Source organism: Pezoporus wallicus, unplaced genomic scaffold (assembly GCF_028554395.1).
Source record: "Pezoporus wallicus isolate ANWC-B61680 ecotype Strahan unplaced genomic scaffold, APGP_CSIRO_Pwel_v1 contig_8108, whole genome shotgun sequence".
Classification (NCBI taxonomy): domain Eukaryota; kingdom Metazoa; phylum Chordata; class Aves; order Psittaciformes; family Psittacidae; genus Pezoporus; species Pezoporus wallicus.
Genome location: NW_026638088.1, coordinates 2,543,256 through 2,563,702, shown reverse-complemented (window position 1 = coordinate 2,563,702; position 20,447 = coordinate 2,543,256). Strand labels below are relative to the sequence as shown.

The window sequence follows — 20,447 nt, the reverse complement described above, 5'->3', positions numbered from 1 at the left end:
AATAGTAAGAGCTTGCCATTAATGCATAAAACCCATCTCACAAGCACCTACCTCTAAAAGCAAACACTGCACATGAGGCTGAGCTCTTTGATTTCCACAGGCTGGTAGGATCTAATTACAGCCAGGTATTAAAGAGTCAACAAAAATAAAATGAACTTGGGCTCTGTAAACTGTAGAGTAATTTGTGATCCACCAGCTGCACCTGGGACATGCTGCTCTTATATGGAGAACAGAAGGAAAAGCCAAGGCACTGTCCAAAAATAACTCAGATCCAAACAAAAAAACTAAACCTAAGCAGCTCTTGCACTGCACAGCACTGTGCCTGTATGGAAATAGCCATCAGTGGCAATATAATCTGGAAAGCAACAAGCAAACGTAAGAACAGGGGGATTCATCCTGCATTACCTAGCATGGACCACTGCCTATTGAAATACCAGGAGTTCAATGCACATCAATTTATCAATTCAAGGCAAGACCAAACCTCAACTGAATTATAAAACATATTTTGCTTTATTAGCTCAGATAGAAATAGAATTAAAAAGCAACAGCAAGGCCAACCATGCATTTCATCTAGAAAATTTAGTTACACCATATCGAGATGCCAAAATGATAACAGTGTGGTGACACTGCAGGGATTCATGGTGCACAAGAGAGCAATCAATCAGTCTACACTAGGGCTGAGAGTAACTATAATGAAGAAAACCACTGGTAATATTATCACATTAAGGAGGTTTTTGCACTGGAAGATTGTATGCTACAACACTGTGTAGTAGAGCTCACTGCTTAAATGGCCCTTGTCTGCTCCTATGGGAAGAAAATGATCAGGAATCACAGAATAGAGAATGATTTGGGTTGGAAGGGACCTTAAAGATCTAACCAGCTACAAGAGGAGCAGGATAGGAGATGGCAAGTTTTTCATTCAGAGACTTTCCTCCTCCTGTACAGCAATAACCTGTTTAATACCTGTTGTTAATGCCATGCCAGCCCTTTCAGTAATGATAAGATCAATTAAAAAGAGGCGGAGGAAAATATGCCTATTAGGTCAAGTTCCTACCCAATGCATTTTATGATTCAGGGTTTAATTAGACAAGGTGTTTAAATTTATAACGAACTACTACTTATGATGAATCTATCTAATTTAGCAATCCCTAGTTAAAAAAAAACACCCACAAACCTTACCTCAATAGAACAGGGAGAGCTGGAAGGTAACGGGAAAGGAGCAACGGCCATTTGATTGACTGCATCTTCACTTCTGCAAAGCAAATAAAACCAGTGTATTATACACTAAATCACAATGGCCAAACTTTTCTTTTGAGTTGGTTTTGCCCATTAAGAAAATACTCTTACAAGCATAAAAAGTAACAGCTTTTTACCAAAAGTTAGAGCTTAGAAAAGCATTTCAATTTTGCTTTTGCTTGCCAGCAAACACATTACATCCCTTCCTGGGACCACGGTAGTTTCATCTGGGACATACTGGCATCACATTCTTTGGAAATCTAATTTTGTGTGGATTATCAGAGGATGCAGTTAAGAGTTTGTGGTCTCTACACACCAATAGGTGTGCCGATGCTTCGTTAGCCTCTTCTAATAGTGCCTACATTTGTAAACTGGATTTGTAGTTTAACATTCACATTACTGAAATATATCTGTGTTACTACAATAGATTGCTTTATTTTATTCTATTCATATTTGCCTTGTCTTAAAGATTCAATGTAAAAGCTTGAAAGAATCTTTATAAAATGCAGGAAGAAGAAAACAGATGAATACTGATTCCCCCTACATATAAAGCGCATTATTTTTCACAGATGTTCATTAGGTATGGCATCTTTTCTTCTATTCTCTTTAAAAAGCATTCCTAAGTTGACATCTGATTACTTTGTAACCTACAAAAGCCTCCTTTTCTTATTATTAAATAGCATTCTGCCTTGCTAATGTTCCTCCTCAACTGCCATTTAAAATTATTTGACTTAGGAATTAGTTCTACATGTTTTTAGCCTCTGAACCACGTAAAATACGACTTCATATTATTAAGGCACATGAAAAACAAGACTGTGTCGATGCACCTCTTTATTTTTGGGGGGTGAATAACTCTCACAGAAGCCAGGAACATGATACGAATCACGTTTTGCTAAAGATTCAGTCCTATCACATAGACTCGGCTTGCCAAAACATGACAGAGCAGGAACCTGTGCTGCTCTGCAGATACAGATCTTGAGATGAAAGGACAGGACTTCTTACGCAGTGGGTCTTGCGGGTTTGATTTCTGGTCCTACCTCCTAGGTTACTGTAACACACAGAGAAACTTTTCCTCTTTAATTTGTGGAATAAAACATTAGACTAGTATGTATTTAAAAACATTTTACAGAAGTTCCTGGAAGAACTTCCGCTTTATCCCTGAAGAGTTAAACACATGAAGCTAAGATGTTCTGATCACTAAAAGACAACACTAAATCAATGCCTCTCAGCAGAGCAGCATATGGGAAATACAGTCACAGGCATTTGGAATAGTAAATCCTGCCAGCAAAGGTTGGTGAATTCATTTACTTATCTTCAACCCAACAGCCACACAATTCAAAGGAATTGGTTGTGTGCTGCTCAGCACTGTACTCGCTCCCAGCTTCTCCTCTTGGCCCTGCTCAAAGCCTTGCCAGAGCCAGAAACCACACTTAAGCTTGGATCCAGAGTGGGCCCATGATGCAGATTCGCAGGGACAAAAATCACATCATAAAGCCCATGAATTTCATAAGTATTTCATAATTTCCAAGTGCATTTTACCCTGTAAGGCATATTAAGCAAGGGCATTTTTCCTCCTCTTATCTTCATGAGACATTGATCTAATTACATTGCTTTTCTAGCCTATAAAAACACATCAGCAAAAGAAAGGTGTCTGAGACCCAGCAATTTTTACTTGACTCCAGAGGTTTTCCTGACACGAGTTGACATAAAGCACAAACAGAATGAAAACTAACACCACTTCTGTAGCTTACAATGTGTGCTGCATACCTTGCAATTAGGAGCAAACTTGAAAATAACAAGGTATGTGTAAGCCTTTGTAAGAAATACTCTAAAAATTGCTACATGAAGCTTCATGAGCTGCATGACAAAGTAGGGTGTAATTACTTATATAAACTAGTTTCCACTTCAAATATACACCCAAAATGTTTCCTCCGCCCCCAGTCACTGGGCAAACATCTTCACCCAGTTGTAAATGGATGACCATTTTTATTCCAAGCAATAAAAACCCATTTACAGTAATTCCTTGGAAAAAAAATGCAGAAATATAAAAAATAAGGTTACAAAGTGTCACAACTTGTAATCTCCCCCTGCCAGGACTCGTACATATTTGAATACTTTAATGCTGCTTCAAAGGAGAATGCTTCAAAGCAGAATCAAAGTGGGAACATATTTTAAAGTGACAGATCTAATAATAAATTGCTGTTTCTGCTCTCCACTTCCATAAGTGTCCTCAACTAAAACACAAATTTATTTACAATTAAAAGGAGCAATCATTTTCTTTTGATGCAGGGGTAGACAGCTTAGAAGTCTGAACATCGTATTCAAATTACAGTGACTGCAAAAGAGCATTCAATGCATTTGCCAATGGTTGCTACATAACCACCTCCGAGAAAGCTGTTCTCAGTTACTAGTGCTCAATATTGCTTGAGGTTAAGATGTCTAAACCCCTCACAGTCAAGACACAGCCTCATACTCTCGGGGTCAAAGCAACATACAATGCAATTTATACAGCAGGGAGGGTCAGACGCTCCCCCTCCATTATCTGCAGAAATGATAAACATCCACCACTCACTCCAGCTCTTATAGAGGTTTGAGTAACACGCTGGGACAGCAGCCCACCTCCTTGCCGAGCTCGTGCACCAGAGAGCTGTTTATATTTCATCAGTTACATATAAACTGAACAGGGAAGGAATTCATCACTCCTCCCACAAATACTTTTATTGCTTTTAACCTCTCAGGATGAGTTTCTGAGTGGAAAAAGGGATTAGATCCGTGCGGAGCTTAGAGTGCCTATTGCTTGTACCAACATCACTAACTTATAGCTCGATACTGAAGAAACAAGAAGCTTTCCCCACTGCAAATGTCAGACAAAGCAATATCAGCGCAATATGTAAGTGGCAAAGACTCTTTAAACTTCAGTAAAGCTCATACCCTTTCAGATTTATTTGACTAGCTTGCCATACGCTACTACATTTTACTTCCTTTCTAGACTACATGGGACACCTGGACGTTTCCTGTCCTTTCTTGCTGACCAAAGAGGACTTCTGATGTTCTGCACCTCTGAAGAAGGGGGAGATCTGCAGCTTGAGCAAAGACAAATCCAGTTATTACTGACTAATAATTAACTACCATAAGCACTTGGCACAAAAGAAGTCTAAAGAGAGCAATATGCAAATATAAATCTAAAGGGATTATTCATTCCATGCTGCAGAAAGAAAGCCTGAAGGGAAATTAAAGTTGTGTGCCGGGAGGGTTCAGCTGCGATGTGCTGCACTAATCAGAAAGCTGTCTCTGGCACTTTGGAGGAATGTCACACACAGCTGGAATGGCCTAGGAAGCATTCAGAAAGTTATCTTTCCACAGGTGCTAACTAGAAGTCACAACCTCAGCCACATTCAGGTCTTTTACTCCCATTTGCTCATCAACCTCAGATTTGTAATTCCTGATTCAGGTTCCCTGCCTACCTTCATGGACATTTTCTGTTCTCCATTTTACTTATTCTTACATGTCTCAGGTTCGTGAGGGTAGAAGCTTACTGTCATGTAGTGCTATGGAAATCCTTGCTGAGCATGCTGCATGAGATTCGCTACCTGTCTAAAGCAGAGCGTCTTGTCTAAGATGGTGTCCAAACTTCTTCTATGATCAGTGCAAAATCAAGACAAATCCCAAACCAGATCCACTCAGAAGAGCAGTTCATCCCAGCACCTAAATGACCTAGCTTAGGACAGAATGAACTGATTTGCTCTTTGGAGTTTCCTGACAACTGTTCACTAATCACATAAGTCCAGATGATCTCTAGATGTCTGAACTATGAGATACGAACCTAACTCCATGCTATCTGCAACCTCACAGTTCATCAACACTAAAAGAAAATTTGACAACAGCACTGTAAGGGATTGTGGGTGCTTTTGGGGAATACAAAGTACATTAAGAATCAGAGAAAAACCCAATAGCTTGTATGCAGTTGCATGACATCTTAATTGGAACAGACCAAGTGGATGAATGTTTTTCCAGTAAATCTTAGGACTCCCACTGGTTGTGACACCAGGGCATAAAATCCTGCAGATTACTGAAAACTTACATTGTCCACATCTTACTTGTTACAAAATAAAAGAAAAATTAGGTCAGTATCTTGCATTTTCTCATCTTTCTTTTCCCTCTTGAAGTTCCTTTAGAAAGAGGAGCTGCAGGCAAGTTGCATATTGAAAAGGCGCACTGGATTTTTCCTTTAGCTGCATCAAGGCAAGACCTTTGTATTGTGTATCTTCTTGAATACCCTCTCCTACTAAAAGCAAGAACAGTCTTGTTCTCCATTTTCCCTCCATCACTTCTAACTATGCGAGAGCCAAATGCATTCAGATATTTCAAATGAACAACTAATGTTCATATAAACTGCAGCTTAGGTCATCAAAGGTTTGAAAGAGTCCAAATTACTTAACTTCCTCAACAGTGCGCTTGTTCCCACATGTGTATGACAGCAAGGAGGAAACAGCTCTGCAGAAACCAGGAAAAGTTCAAACTTGCACACACAGGGTCTGGCAAGAGCTTATTTTTAAAGCTTTCCCACATGAAAGAACCTAAGCAACCAAAGCAAGTAAAAATGGAGTTTATGCTATTAAAAATATGACCAATTATGTAAGTTAGAACAAACTTAAAACAAAGATAATTTCTAAAGCATGGCAGTATTTGAGATTTTGGCATACAACACACAATGTTACTTATAGAGGCTCTAAAAGAAAAGCAAAGACTCACTGACAAAGTCACAGCACCCAGAACTGGCCTTCCCAGCCACTACGTTCACTTTACTACTCCTCAGAGTACAAGGATCTCTCTCCTTTGCATGTCACCATAAATAACAAGAGATTAGCCTTTCCAATTACACCTAGGAATAGAAGGAGGGGTTTGCTGACAGAGATTTGTGGGCTTCACTGAGAAGCTACAATTCCCATCACCAGAAAGCAATGATAACAGAATGAATGACTGTAGTGTGGGAGGACGACTCGGGACAGCTGACAGATGGTATTTAAATAAGCAAAATCCTACAGTGCTTTACTCTGAAAGCATTTCTCATGTTTCATCACAGCACAAGACAATTTTCTTTTCAGGAATAAAGGTACACCAAAGAATGAATCACAGAACTGAACACAATGGGAGGATGGCTTGAAATCAGTGGCGTTCACTTTGATTCAAGCATTCAAACTATGTTTGATCTGCTTATTATACCAACAGTGAAGCACCAAAATCAGATTAAAGGCAGTTAATTGAGCATGGAAAAAACCATTGAATTTGCTGAATCATAAAATTCTCACTGTAAAAGAACATTCTGATAGAAACTGGATTTCCTACTACAGATGTAAAATCTAATTATATTGTTTCAGTACGCATCTTAAAGGGGAGGACTTATAATGCATGCGCAAAGCCAACAATGGATACAAACCCTATTCTATTTTGAGAACTAGGGCAAAGAGACTCTGACAAGAAGCAAGTCCCTTCCTTATATTACTATCTGGCTAATTCCTGTTGTTGGAGAGTCAAACCAAGCATTTCAAAAGGCAACTAAGACCTTTACATGTCTTATTGCCACTTCCATTGGAGCTTCCATACCAAGACTCTCTAACACACCTTGAAAAGCTGCAGTCTGATTGTTATTTATCTGTGATAGTCAGAAATCAGAAAGACAACCTGTATTCGCCCAAGTAGCTTGGAATTCAGTGCAGCAGCTGAAAGACTCTGAGGTCAGATAAAATGTGCTTGGACACTAATCAAAGGAAGCACTTGGACAGAGCCATTTCATCTCAGGACTGAGCCTTTCATCTCAGGAAAGTCTTGCCGTGCTTGGGCAAGTAGTTGGTTTGTTTGATGAAGTGGGTGAGCAGTTAAACACCTTCAAATCTGTTACTGTACAAGGCTACAAAGCACAAGATGCACTGAATCTAAGGGAGAAAAATAAAGTGACACTCTTCTAAGGGAGAAAAATAAAGTGACACTCTAACTGCAAATCTTTTAGGTGCTATTACAAGCTCATATAATTAATAAGACAACTGGGAAATGGTGCAGTGGTTAAGACCCATAGTTTGGAATCTGTCCAGAATCAACTGTTCTAAACAATCACCATCAACTTAATTGAGGAAAAGATGCTCATAAACCAGAGCGAGAAGCCTTCAAATATAAGGGGACGCCTGTGATTCTCACAACACTTACTGCACTATGTCTCATCAGCAAAAATTGCAGGAAAGGGTGGGAATGTGATTGTAACACTACCTGGGTATAAAAAAAAGTGTGAACAGATTTTTATAGCACAGGTGGTACGTGAGGATTTCAGTAAAACAGCAAAAAGACTGAGGACACCTTTTGGTCTTTATTTTCTCCTAGAACAAAATCCAAGTTCTTTAATGATAGTTATTACAGTTCTCACTGAAAGGATTCTCTGTGCCCAGGAATTTCTGGGTTTCTTTCGTAACTGATTAAAAGAGTTTATGGAAACATCCCCCCCTGCCCTGCACATGAACTGAAACACCAGAAATAGGAAAACCTTGATGCTGTTTCCTGCTTCAAAGTGAAAAGCAGCATGCTTATCACCGAGCATCCTTCATCTGAGGAAAATAGGCCTCAGGATATCAAAGAGGGCAAAAGAGTCCCACCAGTTTTGCTTTAATGTCTTAGGTCAGTTCAGTCAGGCACGCAAGAACTTTTTAGGCTGCAGAATGACGTGTTTCTGGAAAACTATAACCTACTCAGGGCTTTCACTGGTGAAATCGGAATCACAGAATCATAGAATGGTTTGGGTTGGAAGGGACCTTAAAGCTCATCCAGTTCCAACCCCTGCCACGGGCAGGGACCCCTTCCACTAGAGCAGCTTGCTCCAAGCCCCTGTGTCCAACCTGGCCTTGAACACTGCCAGGGATAGGGCAGCCACAGCTTCTCTGGGCATCTTGTGCCAGCACCTTACCACCCTCACAGGGAAGAACTTCCTTATACCTAACCTAAATCTCCCGTTTAAGTTTGAACCCATTATCCCTTGTCTTGTCACTACAGTCTCTGACAGGACAAGCGATAATGGGTTCAAATTTACAATATTAAACAATTCAGATTTTCTGCAATATTAGAATACTAATACCTTCATGCACATGAAGACCAAATCCATTTCTTTCCTAACTCCTGCAGTACATGTTATTTTGCTACAGTGAACTGTGGCCTCTTCTTACTGTGTGCTCCAGGACGTGTTTTGCCTACGTTATGCTATGCACCTTCTCCCTTTAAAAGAAGCTGCATGGGTAACAGAAGGAGGGTAGTATTTCTGTGGCAACTGGCTCCTCCTCATTTTCAAGGCATGACAAATGTAACGGTATCCTGCTCTTTCCACACCATTAGAGCCCAGAGGAATATATCTGAAATCAGCCAAGCAGCAAACCTACCAGGAGAGCTCAGTCTGCTACACTCAGCGCTTTGCTCTCAGCTGGAAAACCTTCTGCACATGCATGTATGAGATGGATGGAGATTCAAAATGCCTGTTGCTGCTCTTATTTACTACAGCTGGCCCCACAATGCATTAAGTAGTGGCATTTCAATGCCCCCATTTTATGGTATAGTTTTAAAATAAGTTGATGTAAAAGAAAAAGCTCTTTCTGTCAAACTGCACCAGGGACAACACCTCTGGGACCAGCAGAGTCTTTTGGTTTGTGTTTTCAGTCAATGACATTCCCTGAATTTGTGGTCTAAGGTGTAGGAATGAGAAGTACCAAGACAGAATGGGCTCATGGAATATAGTTTGTATGAGAAAATTATTCTGGTTCCTCCTTAAAATTCACCTTTAAGAGAAATATTTGGCTTTGCTGAAATTTTGAAACACCCCTCTTATTATGAGAAGGTGACCATACATCAAAAAAAAGGTGACATTAGTTTTGTCCCTGCATTAGAGCCAGTGCTCTAGTTACTGAAGACATTCTCTCAGTGGGAGAATTCCTTTTCATTGCTGTCCAAATGGCTGCTCAGGTCGAGTGAACAGACCCATCAATTGTCAATGTGCTCTAATGCAAGGCAAAGCAGTGATGAGTGCTCTTGGGAAGTGGGAAGATATGTTTACAACCTCAGAAGCAGCATGTAAAAGTGGAAACACTTTTGAACTCTAGAGACAGAAACAAGATTTATCCAACTGAATTTCCAATATTTCTTGATTATGATCATTAAGGCAACTTTTTGCCTTGAAATCCACTGAAAAGACAATCTGAAAAGGAGAACTGCGTCTAAGAACTTACACAGGCTTTATGTCTTAAACCTGATACATACTACACACCAAGGATTTCTAATCCATGGGTGATGAGCTAACACATAACCCTTCGCTGCAGCTCAGCAGCCAGCTGTGATGCTCAGTGCAGCAGGGCAGGCGGCAGGAAGCTCATGCTCCCTGTGCTTCCTGATGGCACTAAACCTACCGCTGGGTTCTGGTTTCCTAAGCTGTGGCTCTGCCTTTGGAGCTTCCAACCAGACACATTTTCCACACGCAATTAAGTAATGGTGAGTGAGTTGTTGCACATGACGTTTAATTTTCAATAGCTGGGGAAAGTAGCACGGGAGCTGCAGGCGAGATCATTAATCTCCTCCAGATCCTCTGCACTGCCAAGTATAGCAACTCATTCTTCACTGTGCTAATGCTGCTCTTCCATCATTTCTGTGTATGCTGTACCAGACAGGGCCATGTGAGTAAATGTACACATTTATATGCATTCACCCACAGATTATTACATTGTTCACAGGTATGCTGTGTATGAACGAAGAATATAAAACAGTATCAAGTATGATGTATATCTTGGTGGGAAGATCCCATTATAAAGTGGCATGGGGATAAGTGCCATCAAAAGTCAACAAAAGCTGGTGTATATGCATTTATGAAATTCCTGGGAAAGAGGCAGCTTCTTCCCAGACCTCCCACGCAGGGTCAAAAGAGTAACACTTCCTGAACTAGAGAGTGAATGTGTGGAGGTGTCCTTAATTCACATTCAAAGGGGAAATATTTTCATGCTTAGAGAAAAAGAAAAGATGCCTGTATGCAATTATTATGCAGATGAAAGGTGGTTTTGCATATTCCCACCTACAGAAGCCATCCCAGTGCTCCTTGTCAAAGTCAGGTCCCCCACTCTGTGCAAATAAGAGAGGGACGTTCACAAGGACATGCAGTGACAGGAGAAGGGGGGATGGCTTTAACCTGCCAGAGGGGAGATTGAGATGAGCTCTTAGGCAGAAGCTCTTCCCTGTGAGGGTGCTGAGGCGCTGGCACAGGGTGCCCAGAGAAGCTGTGGCTGCCTCTTCCCTGGCAGTGTTCAAGGACAGGTTGGACGGTGCTTGGAGCAAGCTGCTCTAAGTGGAAGGTGTCCGTGCTCATGGCAGGGGGTTGGAACGATCTTTAAGGTCCCTTCCAACCCAAACCAGTCTGGGATTCTGTTAGTAAGCCCTAAATCACTTTTAAAATCCTCTTTTGATGATCATACAAAGCTACCCTTCACAACTTGTGCAACATGTACTGCATCTGCACTCGCCTAGTCCTCTCATAGCAGCTCCCTCTCCAGTCCTAAGCCTCTGCACCATTTTCACTCCCTTCTGGCAGCCTGGGTGAAGCAAGCTGCCCACCCCATCTTTGTGCTGGCAGACCCAACCTAAAGCATGTTAGTAAGTTGTGGGAGAAGACGCTCTCATCAGGGTCATCTCAAGCCCAAGAGGGACAGCTCAAGTCTTCAACAGACACCCCTAAAACAGGCACTTAATTACATTAGATTTTTTTTCCCTACATTTTTAAGAGGAACTCTTCAACTGTCCTGAGAAGAATAGTCAAGAAAAAGGTTTATTTCACTTCAAAGAAGTTCAGAATCTTCAAACCAGTCTAAATATGTATATGTGTAATGCAATAGGCTAAAGTGCAAACAAATGTTTTGATGAGAACTGCTCTTACCGTATGAAAACTAGCTTGACCTTTGATGGGGCAGTCTTAATGACTGCAGAAGCATTCTGATGACTTCTTCCATACAGTATCTGATTGTTTATCTGTTAAAAGAAAAGGAAGATTTTCATGTAAGTGGAGAATTATGCATTGGTTGAATTTACACCAGCAGGACTTCCTAATTTACTGTGGGATAAAGAGGTAAGACTCAAGGAAAATGCAATCCACAAAACAGGAATCACATTTTGAGTTGATTCCAGACAGTAATATTGATGTTGCACTGACAGATATCCATGCAGTGTTGCAGAGACAGAAACACCCGAGCTGAGGCACTAAGAGCCTCTTTCAGGCACCGCTCTGCTGTAGAAAGACATCATATGATAAGCATATAGGAGGAGATGGGCTCTGCTCAACTTGGCCTTGGACTGCCTAAGTTTATTCATTCCCTCATATCAGAGGAGGATGGGGTATAAACTCAGCAGCAATAATCAAAACATTTTTCATCAGCTTTCTTGTTGCTCCTTTGGAAAGGATGCAGACAACACCTTCTTCCAAGGAACAAGTGATACTACAAGAGGAAATGGCCTCAGGGGAGGTTTAGACTGGATACTAAGAAAGATTTCTTCACTGAAAGGGTTGTCAAGCATTGGAACAGGCTGCCCAGGGCAGTGCTGGAGTCACCATCTCTGAAGATATTGAAGACATGTAGATGTGGCACTTAGGGACATGGTTTAGTGGTGGACTTGGCAGTGCTGGGTTAACAGTTAGACTCCATGATCTTAAAGGTGTTTTCCAACCTAAACGATTCCATGCTTCTATGATTCAATACTGCAATTTTTTCCTCACACTCATAATTTACCACATATTTACATTCACATTTGATACACCAGAACGTTTTAAAATAATAATGATAATGGAGTCCAGGAACAATTTACTGGTGATTACAGAAGGACTTTTTGTTCCTGAAAATGTTTGTGTTGAATTTTAGCTTTCTGTTCTTAGAAGACTTCATTTAAACAAGAAAGAACTGGCCAAGCTTTGTGTCACACAGGCTATTTGGTCATATTAGCAACTTCACAATACTCCCACCTTATTTTCAATAGGTCAAAACATCATTCAAGTTCGTGAGTTCAATAAGGACAATGCAAGGAGAAGCATAAAACCTCTAACACTTGATTACTCATCAAAACTGAAGTGTAAACCATTTACCTACCAAATTGCTCACTGTACAAAGACAGAACCAAGAAAGGTCTCTGAGAGTCTAAGCTGGCATGAAATGAGTAGCACTGAGGAAAAAGCATCATCCCCAGCATTCATAAGGGTTTAATATGGTGCTGTCTGCAACTGTCATGGTTGTAAAGACTGGATGAGAAGCAACATCTGAGGCCATGTTTTGGTAATCAAAAGGTAAATGTAAAAATCCACTGCCAAAAATGAACGCTGAGCTGCATTCTGGCTTCAAGCTGCCTTGCACCTTTCAGTGAGTTTGGTGACTTGATTTGTCTGAGCTCAAAAATAAATTATTCCCTGGGAATACCGTGTGCTTTACAAATTGTTTGGATTTAGTTAAATTACCATCTATTTTTCTAAAGAGCAGACGTCTTAGATGAAAATTTAGTCTTTACTCTGGCTAAATTAATCCTATTCACTAGATATATCAAATAGTCCAAAATTTAATTAGCTGTGAGCTGGGTCTGTAAGTTATAATTATTTAATTACACCAAAATGAAAGGATAATCAAAGTAATATATCTCCACAAGGTTTTGGACTGTCCCATGTAGTTACTGCAGACAGGATTAATTTTTCTTCTTAAAAAAAGGTCACTTTCTTTTGCAAAGTAAATGAACATTCTGTTAGTTTCAGATACCACAGAGATGAGCGAAGCACAAAAGACTACTTAAATAAAACAAAAAGAGAACATCTAGGATTTCATAAGCAACACCATTTAAAGTCTTTCACATTAAACAAAGTAACACGTCAGATCAAGCAAATAGTACTCTGAGAAGCCAGACCTATAAATCTGTGCTTTGCTTCTTTCTTTAGAGATTAGAAAAGAAAAGCAAAGCTTTGACTAAGCAAAAGAAAGCAACTGATTTAAATCAACCTCAACTCTTCTTTAAATGTCTCTTTACATAACTTCTTGGAAAGACAGCAAAGAACAGAGACAGACAAAAACATACTACAGGTATGAGGTCAGGTCAGCACACTTAAATTCAATCTTTAATATAACCCTGCGCTGCTTTATGGCAGATTTAATCACGTATCCCAAATGGACTTTTGCCTTCACCTACAGAAGTTTTGGTTTACAGTTTCATAGAATCATGGAATCATAGGATAGTTAGGGTTGGAAAGGACCTTAAGACCATCCAGTTCCAACCCCCCCACCATAGGCAGGGACACCTCACACTAAACCATATCACCCAAGGCTTCGTCCAACCTGGTCTTGAACACTGCCAGGGATGGAGCATTCACAACCTCCCTGGGCAACCCATTCCAGTGCCTCACCACCCTCACAGGAAAGAATTTCCTCCTTATACCCCAATCTAAAGTTCCCCTGTTTAAGTTTTAACCCGTTACCCCCTGTCCTGTCACTACAGTCCCTAATGAAGAGTCCCTCTCCAGCATCCCTATAGGCCCCCGTCAGATACTGGAAGGCTGCTCTGAGGTCTCCACGCAGCTTCTCTTCTCCAGGCTGAACAGCCCCAACTCTCTCAGCCTGTCTTCATACGGGAGGTGCTCCAGCCCCTGATCATCCTCGTGGCCTCCTCTGGACTTGTTCCAACAGCTCCATGTCCTTTTTATGTTGAGGACCCCAGAACTGCACACAATGCTCCAGGTGAGGTCTCACAAGAGCAGAGCAGAGGGGCAGGATCACCTCCTTCGACCTGTTGGTCACGCTCCTTTGGATGCAGCCCAGGATACGGTTGGTTTCTGGGCTGCAAGCGCACACTGCCTGCTCGTGTTCATCCAGTAAACTAACAAACTCACTGCAATCTGAACTCTTCAATTCAGAGAAAAAATGTAAATGATCATTTCCTTCTCAAACTTTGCAGAAGAGAAACATCAGGTACAGATACTGGAAAAAAAAAAAAAAAAGCACATTGCTTTTACCATGTGGCAGTAATGGGAATCCATAAAATTGGTATCATCTGAGTTTTAGAAAAATCAAGTTAAATGATATGAACTGGCATAGCTTTCTATAAGAATTATTTCTTTGTACCAATGCATTAGGTTCCTCCCAACCACAGGAATTGCAGCATTTTGAGATACAGGCAATGGAAAACATTTCAAAAACTTATTGATCAGTCAAATTATACAGACTGAAACCCCATAAAATACACCAAGCGCCCAGATAATAAAGCATGCGGATAACACTGCAGAAATACAATCTATTAGGACGTGATTTCTGTTTTCCTCACCAAATCCCTTGCCTGCACATGTTCAAATATGTGTATCATCTAAAGTGATCAACAGATCATAAACTCCATAAAGACAGAAAATCTCCTGCTCTATGCTCCCCTGCAGCTCCCCAACTAGAGAGTGTGGAGAGAGAGCTGGAATGACAGAAAACCGTGGATTGCCTGTGCCTTCGTGCATAACCAGCTTCCAATTACAGCTTTACCTTATTTGCAGCTTTGAAAACCACCAAGCAACACTAACCTTAACTGGTAAACCATACACAAAGTACATGCAAAAATTCTTTGTATCCTCCTATAAAAAGATCTAAAGGACACTATCTGTCAATATTACCTTCAGTAAATGACTCTGAGAAGGACAGAATCCATGACCATTGTGTTTAAATAGGAATAAAATAGTCACCACTCTAGTTAATAACCCAAGATGACTCTTCTCATGTGAAAACCTCACTGCCTTTCCACTTTCAAGCTACTGTCCCCTCTTGAGGGATAGTACCACTTGCCTAATTCAAAGTAACTGTCTTGATACAAAGAAAACAATAATCCCACAACAAATAAACTGTGATTGCAAACCAGAAGTGGCACTGTGAATTTAGCTACATTTACTTGGGCAAAATACTGATGTATTGTGTTATTATAGCATAACTTACATTTATCTACGAATCCTAAATAAAAGAGCAATACAAACACATATAGCATGAAGTCCCTCTGCCTTTGAGCTATGACAAGAAGAGCATAAAGAAAACCAATAAACATGCAACAGTCCAGAATGGACAAGAGGCAAATCTGTGCAGAGATTCTTGACTATGAAGAAGTGCTGTGGTCTCCTAGAGTAAAACATTCAAAGTAGCAGTTTCCTCCCACCTCCTGCCCCATTTTCAGTAATAAGATAAGCAGGGACAGGTAGATGGCAGAAAAATCCCAACATCAGTAATTTAGCGTAACAGGGCTCTGAACAGCTTGGTTTATTAATAGAACACAGTTGACTCTCTTATGAAGAGATGATAATAATAATAATAATAATAACAGGGTGGATTATTCAGTGTGAATAAAACCTACCAACAGGACAGACCCATGCAGAGTTCACGAGCAGCAGGGCTTAACAGCACTGGTACAGCTCCATGTGAACACGCTGCGGGCCATGCTGGGCACAATCAGCCCCAGGACTAAGCCCAAACTAATAAGACACGAAGCAGCGCAGACACCTGCACTAAAACAGCAAGAGTGCAAGGCAGGAGCACCACAGATGGTTTCTTTGCCTGGAAAAAGAATGGAAAAAGGAGAACTTGTGTTATGTAAAAAATGCATTCTTTTGTGCAGGGATCAAATACTGACCCAAGTCATTTTCCTCCATGTATTAAAATAGGGTGAAAGGATCTTCTCTGTCGAAAAAGCTGTTTTCTCCAGCAACATATCACTCTAAAATACATCACAGAAGATGTATTTAAAATAGAACGATTACATACAACTTTTTTACGTGAACTGCATATTTCACTGAATGTATCTGCTGGATTGACTTTGAAAACAAGCCAGGCTTAGGGCCCCAGAAGTCTACAGTAGTTTGCAGAAGCTAAAAGTGAGCTGATATTTCAAATTCAATGGCAAAAGATTTTATAAAGAAGGAGCTGAGGCAGTCTGGCAGCTTCCCACATCCTCCAACTGAATCCAATCAAACTCCAATTGAAAAGAAAAATGAAGAGGTAATATCCATCTATCTGTATCTCCATCCCATTAACCCTACCCCAATTAACAGCCACAGGGAATAATCTGCACACGCTGCAGTAGAATCCACTGTTTTAATGGAACAACAGAAACCAACAGAGCTCACTGGGGCAGAAATGCTAGAGGCTTCCTAAGATGTGAATCCTTTCTCTTGCCAATACACTCTGGTGTTCAAAACCAATGTGGAATCAATGATGCACGTGCAAATATACTAAGAAGAGAAGTTCAGTTGCTTCATTAGCAAAGATTTCCCATCCAGGTGTCTGAATGAGGGAAGGACACCATGGGATAGATAAAATGCTTTTGTGACAAGCAACCATACTCATAGTCTTTAATTTCTTGCCTTTAAGTGGAGAAAACCAAACAATTTGGATTCTGTTTCTGTCATTTTCTCACTTCTGAACACTTGACTTTGCCATTTATGCTCCTTTAATGTATTTTGTTGTAAAAGACACTGCAGATAAAGCCAGTTGGCCACCCTGACCTCTGCTTCATTGGCATGGAACTAGCATGAAATCATACACATACAACATAAGAAGGACGTGAAAGCATAAACCTGCTGGAGCAAGTCCAGAGGAGACCATGGAGATCTGCAAGGGCTGGAGCAGCTCTGCTCTGGAGCCAGGCTGAGAGAGCTGGGCTGGGTCAGCCTGGAGAAGAGAAGGCTCCTGAAGGGGAGACCTGAGAGCAGCTCCAGTGCCTAAAGGGGCTGCAGGAAACCTGGAGAGGGGCTTTAGACAAGGGCCTGTAGGGACAGGCCAAGGGGAATGGCTTTAACCTGCCAGAGGGGAGACTGAGATGAGCTGTTAGGCGGTAGTTCTTCCCTGTGAGGGTGCTGAGGCGCTGGCACAGGGTGCCCAGAGAAGCTGTGGCTGCCCCATCCCTGGCAGTGTTCAAGGCCAGGTTGGACACAGGGGATTGGAGCAAGCTGCTCTAGTGGAAGGTGTCCCTGCCCATGGCAGGGGCTGGAACTGGATGAGCTTTAAGGTCCCTTCCAACCCAAACCATTCTGTGATTCTACAATATTGGAGATATTCAAAAGCCACCTGGACACAGGCCAGGACAACTGGCTTGAGGTGGCCCTTCTTGAGCAAGGGGGTTTAGACCAGATGACCTCCCAAGGTCCCTTCCAGGCCCAATTCTGCTATGGTATTCCTGCCTTAGTGAACCGCATACCTCTTGTGTATGAGGATTCCTACTGGTTACTGCAATAGTTAGTGAACTTAATGGTTATTGTAAAAAGCCTGTCTGAGTAAATGCCCATTAGTTCCATTTCAATGCCACTCACATAACACTGAAATGCTTTCAAAAGACAAAAAACCAGAGCTGTGAATAATTGACCACTGGTGTGAACAGGAGACGTCTGTACATGACTAATGCACAACCCTTTCCTTTGTAATACAGGATGTTTTGACACTCGATATGTATTCACTGGGGATGAGAATGAGATCACCACATCCTTTCACACAAGTAATCACACTTCTGCCCACTGGCGACACACCTTTAATTTGATTGCAAAGGTAAACAGGAGACTAAAGTCCCTTTGAACTTCAGTTTATTTAAGTTCAGCATTTTTGAGATGGTGAACACCACTTTCCTTCCACTAAAGAAAAAAAATCACTTTATCTCCAGCTTGATGGGGAGAGGAATTAGTGCAACACCACTGCTTTGGAAAATGCTACTTACATGAGCCATGCATGCAAATCCCAAGATTGGAGATAGATTAATCACACAGTGCTTCTTCCAAGTACTGCTAGCAACACTTAACATTAGATCAAATCAATACTGCAAGGAATAACTCATGAGAAAACTTCAGTGGATCCTTCTTTGTGGGAAAGTATTGATACAAAAGGCTCTACCTTTCCTCTACCAAGAGCTACTTGGTCTATGATACGCATAGAGAAAAACAGAACTATAACTACACATCTCCTGGTATACATCCAAAACTGAATAATTTTAATTTTATTATCATTAGAATTTGGTGCCAGGGACAAAAAGAACATAAATTTGAAGGAGAAAGTAATTGTCCTACTCTACTCCAGTATGGAATAGACTTTCATACCATTTATCACACTTAGAAAATAATAAACTTCAGCTGGTGTTATTATTACAGCAGAACAAATTTTTCTTGTACTATGTGTATTGAAAACCCATAATTACACAACTGCTAGACAATGACAAGTGCTTAGACAACTCTGAGTACTTCCAAGGTACCCCAGGCAGTCAAATTGCTCTGTTTCAAGTCAAGAAACATAAGAAAATAGGTGGTTCTGTGATGGCACAGAGAGCTGCTAGAAGATCAGAAAATGATCACCCATGGAGAGCAGTAGGTCAGCTCTTCGGTGCAAGCTTTTCTCTGAAGGAGAGATCCCCAGGGATGGCTGATTATTTTAAACTGCTGTGGCACTCATGACATAGGGAACCACTGCAGGTACTGCAGCAAAGTGACATTTAGCAAGAGCCAAAGATCAGGCGGTGTGTAGGAAATCTGCATTTTTAATCTGAAGGTGAAGCAAGGAGATAGGAGAAGTGAAGACAAAAATACTCCTCTTGCTAATGAGCTTTCTTGCCTTGTGGGTGAACTCACGCCAGACACGACTAAAGGAAATCGGTATTTTAAGTTACAACAGATCAAAACAGATTACAGCATGAAATTTATTTTCAGGATGGGGAATATCCCTGTCATCTGTAAAAGCACATATGGTAACTTTGAGGGGGGTTTGGTTTTTCTTAATGTAAGGTGTGAATTTCACTGTAAAACCACATATGCACTACAAGGATAGATTTACTGTCCCCTTCCTGCCTTTCAACAGTCCCTCCTTAAGCATAGCTTGTGAACATGCTGAGAGCACAGACTTCACTGACAAGACATTAGTTTTCACAGGCCAATGATTTTTGTTTCACTGCAAACACATTTACCTGCCAAAGGCCAAGTTCTCAGTTGGCATAAACCAACGCAGCTCCTTGCCTCAGCCCCCTTACTTCCATTTGCAGGCTTTATTTAAGGTTCAGATGCTAGCTTCACATATGCCTCTCCCTCTCTCCATATGAACCCTGCTCAGTAGTTAGAGGAAACACTCACCTCTAGAAGCTCATCACCAATATGCATCCTTCCATCTCGGCCTGCAGGTCCATCTGGATTGATACCAACTACAAAGATGCTCATACGAGAGCGGTCCTTGTTGCCAGCAAGACTCAGTCCGAGCCCATTTTTGTCTTTCTCGAGCTCAATGATGTGCAGCTCCCCTGGTAGATCTGCATATCTTTGCCTGATTTTTTCTAGAAAGATCAAACATAAAATGAGTTATAACATAAAGTAACTTACCAGGAGATGTTCAAGAACACATACAAATATGCTTCATAGCATCATGGACTGGTTTGGGTTGGAAGGGACCTTAAAGATCATACAGTTCCAACCCTCTGCCACAGGAAGGGACTTGTTAGCATTTAGTCTTTGTTAACAGAGGTCTTGCCAGCACAGACTCTTAAAATACCATTTGTTGCCTCTATCACTCATACAGCAAAATGCAGCATTCTTTAGAAAGGAGGGAAAACAAGGGAATTCCAGAGATACCACAATCTTACCGTACAAAAACTTATCAGTTTCAGGAAACTCATAAAATTAGAACTGGTTAATTAACCACTGTGGGAAACCGAAATGCTTACACTGCAAATATACTTCAAACTTCCATCTCAAGGTACAGTATTTTGCTTCTTTCTGGTGACTCAGGAATATGCTTACCATGCTCTGCTTAACATTATGAGCTACTGCACAGACATTACTCAAAGCAGATGTCAGTGACAATGTATATGAATGATTACATTTTTAAATGCAGCCTCACTTGATATTAAGGTAGTTATTTGTCTTTCATCTCCATTTCAAGCATTTCTGTGACCGCAATATACTCGCAAAGTTATTTGGAGCACATTGCATGTCTGTGGATGCTGACAGTTTAATCTGAATGTCTTTTCACCACTGGCACATAAACATCTAACATCATAACTACTGCTTGCAAGGGTTAATCACAGCAAGGGTAATTTGTTTTCTGTCTGACTGTCCTTTGCAGATTTAAAGCCAGCTTCATAATCCCACCTGCACCCAATGCTTCAGCTGGGCCTCACATGAAAAAAGGCAGATTAAA

At 41.0% G+C, this 20,447-nt stretch overlaps 1 protein-coding gene across 2 annotated transcripts in view; it reads right to left on the bottom strand.

The window, feature by feature from the left end:
• Positions 1 to 20,447, bottom strand: part of PATJ (PATJ crumbs cell polarity complex component) — a 148,830-nt gene that overhangs the window by 42,155 nt on the left and 86,228 nt on the right. For both annotated transcript variants that reach the window (XM_057409336.1, XM_057409338.1), the window contains exons 27-29: positions 19,388 to 19,584; positions 11,180 to 11,271; positions 1,180 to 1,252 (exon numbers count right to left, since the gene is read on the bottom strand). In XM_057409336.1, coding sequence (XP_057265319.1) covers positions 1,180 to 1,252; positions 11,180 to 11,271; positions 19,388 to 19,584 — 362 coding nt within the window. The remainder of the gene's footprint in view (positions 1 to 1,179; positions 1,253 to 11,179; positions 11,272 to 19,387; positions 19,585 to 20,447) is intronic.